The sequence below is a fragment of the Octodon degus genome, unplaced genomic scaffold (assembly GCF_000260255.1).
Source record: "Octodon degus isolate 3935 unplaced genomic scaffold, OctDeg1.0 scaffold00098, whole genome shotgun sequence".
In the NCBI taxonomy this organism is placed as follows: Eukaryota; Metazoa; Chordata; class Mammalia; order Rodentia; family Octodontidae; genus Octodon; species Octodon degus.
In genome coordinates this window covers 5,996,362-5,999,791 of record NW_004524674.1, presented here as the reverse complement: position 1 = coordinate 5,999,791, position 3,430 = coordinate 5,996,362, and the positions used below count along the sequence as shown (strand labels likewise).

The 3,430-nt window shown below is 45.8% G+C and overlaps 1 protein-coding gene across 1 annotated transcript in view; it reads right to left on the bottom strand.

Annotated features, from left to right (window-relative positions):
- Positions 1-614: 614 nt before the first annotated feature.
- The window catches only part of Odf4 (outer dense fiber of sperm tails 4), a 4,722-nt gene continuing 1,906 nt past the window's right edge, over positions 615-3,430 (bottom strand). The window contains exons 3-5 of the mRNA XM_023723180.1: positions 1,453-1,626; positions 1,009-1,143; positions 615-754 (exon numbers count right to left, since the gene is read on the bottom strand). Coding sequence (XP_023578948.1) covers positions 747-754; positions 1,009-1,143; positions 1,453-1,626 — 317 coding nt within the window. The 3' untranslated portion in view covers positions 615-746. The remainder of the gene's footprint in view (positions 755-1,008; positions 1,144-1,452; positions 1,627-3,430) is intronic.

Here is a 3,430-nt window from a genome sequence, read left to right as displayed (position 1 = left end):
TCTCAGGCATCTGAGCTGGACACAGTGTGGGACTGCTTCCCAGGCATTTCTGAGCCAACTATCTGTGCGGTACAGCCGCCCTTCCTGTTGTGCTACTATTGCTCAACCTGCCTCTCATCTGGGGTCATTTTGCTTTTGATTTTTTCATGGTGAATAAACCAGTAAGTTCCAAAGTGATCTCTCTCTCCTAATGTACTGTAGTTCCTCCTGCCCTCTAACTGGCAAATGTTGGGATGCAGTAACGAAGTGTGGATTTTTGTGGAACCAGGGATTGAACTCGGGCCCTTGCGCTTGCCAGGCAAGTACTTCTACCCCGGCCCCATGAAGTGTGGAGCTTAGCTATTAAGAAGCGTTGGGCTGTGTACAGGTATGCTCTGGTAAAAACTGGGCAGGCTTAGCAACTAAATGGTACTGAAATGTTCCCATCCAGAAATAAGCTTGTTTTTCCCTTCTTCTCCCTCCAATTTGTCCCAGCAACTGCCAGAATAGTAGAGAAGAGATGGACAATTTATTCCACACCATCCAAGCTACAGGTAGAAACAAGGAAGAGGAGTGAAACCTTGGCCCCAAATCCTCCTTTCCTCATTTCTCACAACGATGAGATCCAACCTGACTAAAGGCTGTGGATGAGGATGGTGAGAGAGATTTAGATGAATCTAGGCAGCACTTGACGACAGAGATGGATCCTGCTGCTCAGGATCCAGGTTGGTAGAGGTCTGAGGTCGAACGCTGACTCACAAGTTCTCTCACTGAGCTGGAAATGGCGCACAGGACATGCCACCAAGGACACGATTCAGGGGCCTCCAGATACTTCTATAGCTGAAGTAGCAAAGGACCCCTGGGAAAGACGAGGTGGGAGAAGGGAAAGCGGAGAGCGCAATGAAGCGCGACAAGCAGGGTGAGACCAAGAAGGATATAAATCCCCAAGAACCTGACCCTTCCCTCCACACCTCCTCTGCCCTGCCCCACCCGCATCCCCTCCTTCCCCGGACTCTCCTGGCTACTCACCACACGTGACATATAGCAGAAATGCCAACCAACCAATGAGATAGCTCCAGCCAAGGGGAACGGATATATTCTTCTTCAACTCAAACGTCCAGAGGTTAACAGCGAACAGTAGGAGGGTAAAGAAAGTGAAGGTAGCTAGGCAACAGGGAGTGAAGTCTTTTTCTCACCCAAGAATCCCACAGGGGGCCCTTCCTTGTCTGCTGAGCTAAAACTACTAAGCCCAACTTCCATGGCCACAGAGCGTATGGCCTCAGAGTCTCATGGGAATCAACCTCTCCACCTTGAGCCCTCCAGTGACCAGGCAATGACATAATTCAACTCTCAAATCTCTTCTCCTAAAACCTCAAAACCCACATACCACCCTGAAAGAAGAGGAATAAGTGCCCTACGAAGACATGGATTAGGAAAACTAAGGACTTTCTTCAGAGCTGGGTCCAGGGGTACCTTCACAGAAGCTCAAAATGATCCCAATCAGGCAGAAAGAGTGCAATTTCTTCAGTTTGGGCAGGTAAGACAGATGCAACCAGATGGTGAGGATGAGGCCAAACTCCAGGGCCAGGCCACAGCTGATCTTGGTCACCCCAAACATGGGCTGATCTATCCACATTTTAGAAATGCCTGGAGAATATCACAAGAAGCATGAGTTCAAGATTCACAGAAGACCAGATATAATTAAATAGGTAAATGTGAGAAAATGTTTAGACTTGCTAATAACCAAAGAAATGTACATTTGGGGGCCGGGGAGATAGCTCAGTGGAATAAGTGCTTGCCTGGCAAGCACAAGGTCCTGAGTTCAATATGTATATTTAAGCACTTGGTAGGCTGAGGCAGAAGGATTGCAGCAAATTCAAGACCAGCCTGGGCTACCAAGGCCTGGAGTTGGATCCCCAGTTCCAAAAACAAAGAAGTCCATAAACAGCTGGGTGTGCCTTTCATCAGGTGTGAGGTATGGAGGCTGAGGCAGGAGGCTCTCAAATTGAGGCCAGCCCCGCCAACATAGACAAATCCTGTTTCAAAAATAAGCAACAAAGGCAGGCTGGGGAGATAGTTCAGTGGTATAAGCGCCTGCCTGGCAAGTGCAAGGTAGTGAGATCGATCCTTGGTACCACCAAAAAAAAAAAGGGGGGTCAGCATGGTGATACACTCTAGGAAGATGAGGCTGGGAGATCACAAATTTGAGCCAGCTTAAGCAACTGAGTGAGTGAGTGATACCCTGTCTCCAAATTTTAAAAAGGCTGTGGATGTAGATCAGTGGAAAGGCTGGGGAGATAGCTCAGTAGAATAAGCAAAGAGCCTGAGTTCAATCCCCAGTTCCACAAAAAAAAAGAAAGGCCTTGAGCTCATCCCCAGGTACCCTCCCCCAATCTAGAAATATATGAAGCTCTGCTTGAAGGATTGTAAATTACAGGTAGATTTTTTTTTTTTTTTTGCGGAACCGGGGATTGAACTCAGGTCCTTGAGCTTGCCAGGGAAGCGCTTATTCCACTGAGCCATCTGCCCAGCCCGATTTTATTTTTTAAAAATTACAGGTAAATTAAAAAACTACTGTATTAGTTTGAAATTCAAAATAGAATTAGGGAGCTGGCCAAATAGCTCAGTGGATTAAAATGCCTGCTTAGACAGATGCAGGGGCCAGGAGTTCCATCTCCAGGCCTGCCGTGCCGCCCCCGCCCCCAGGATGTGCTCAGATGGCAATTGAGACTGGACGTGGTGGTGCCCACCTATAATCCCAGCACTTGGGAGGCCAATCTATGCAGTAAGACCCTAGAGACCCTGGAGACCCTGTCCTAAAATACAAAAAAATAAAAAGAATTAACAATATCTAATAAAGGAGACCATTTGGGGAAAAAAAGCAGTACTTTCATATACCTCACCAGCATTTCTGGTGAGGGGTCTGGCACAAAATATCAAAAAGAAAAAAAAAATTATGCAGGTCTGTAATCCCAGAACTATGGAGGCTGAACACCAAGGTCCAAGGCCAGCCTGGGCTACATAGCAAGACCCTATGTCAAACAAAACAAAACACAAAAACCTAAGCTATTAATGTCCTTTGATCCATTCATGCTTCTTCTGGGAATTTGTGCTAAGAAAATAATAAGAGATTTGCACAAAAGTCTGGGTACAGGGATCTTTTTTGCCAATATACTAACATGTCCAACAAACTCATCAATTTGCAAGATATTTGTAAAATAAAATCTAGCATACCCATACACTAGATCTTCATATGTTCTTTAACAATCATAACATGGGCTCAGAATGTGTAGCTCAGCAGTAGAACACTTACCTGTGGGTAATTTAGATAGATATATAGGGCTGAGGGGACTAAATGCACCACTGGAATGGTCATGCTCTCTCCTGTGTGTGATTACATCTGTGAGGAATTTTAGGTGATTTTTATTTTCGTTCTTTCTTTCTTTCTTTT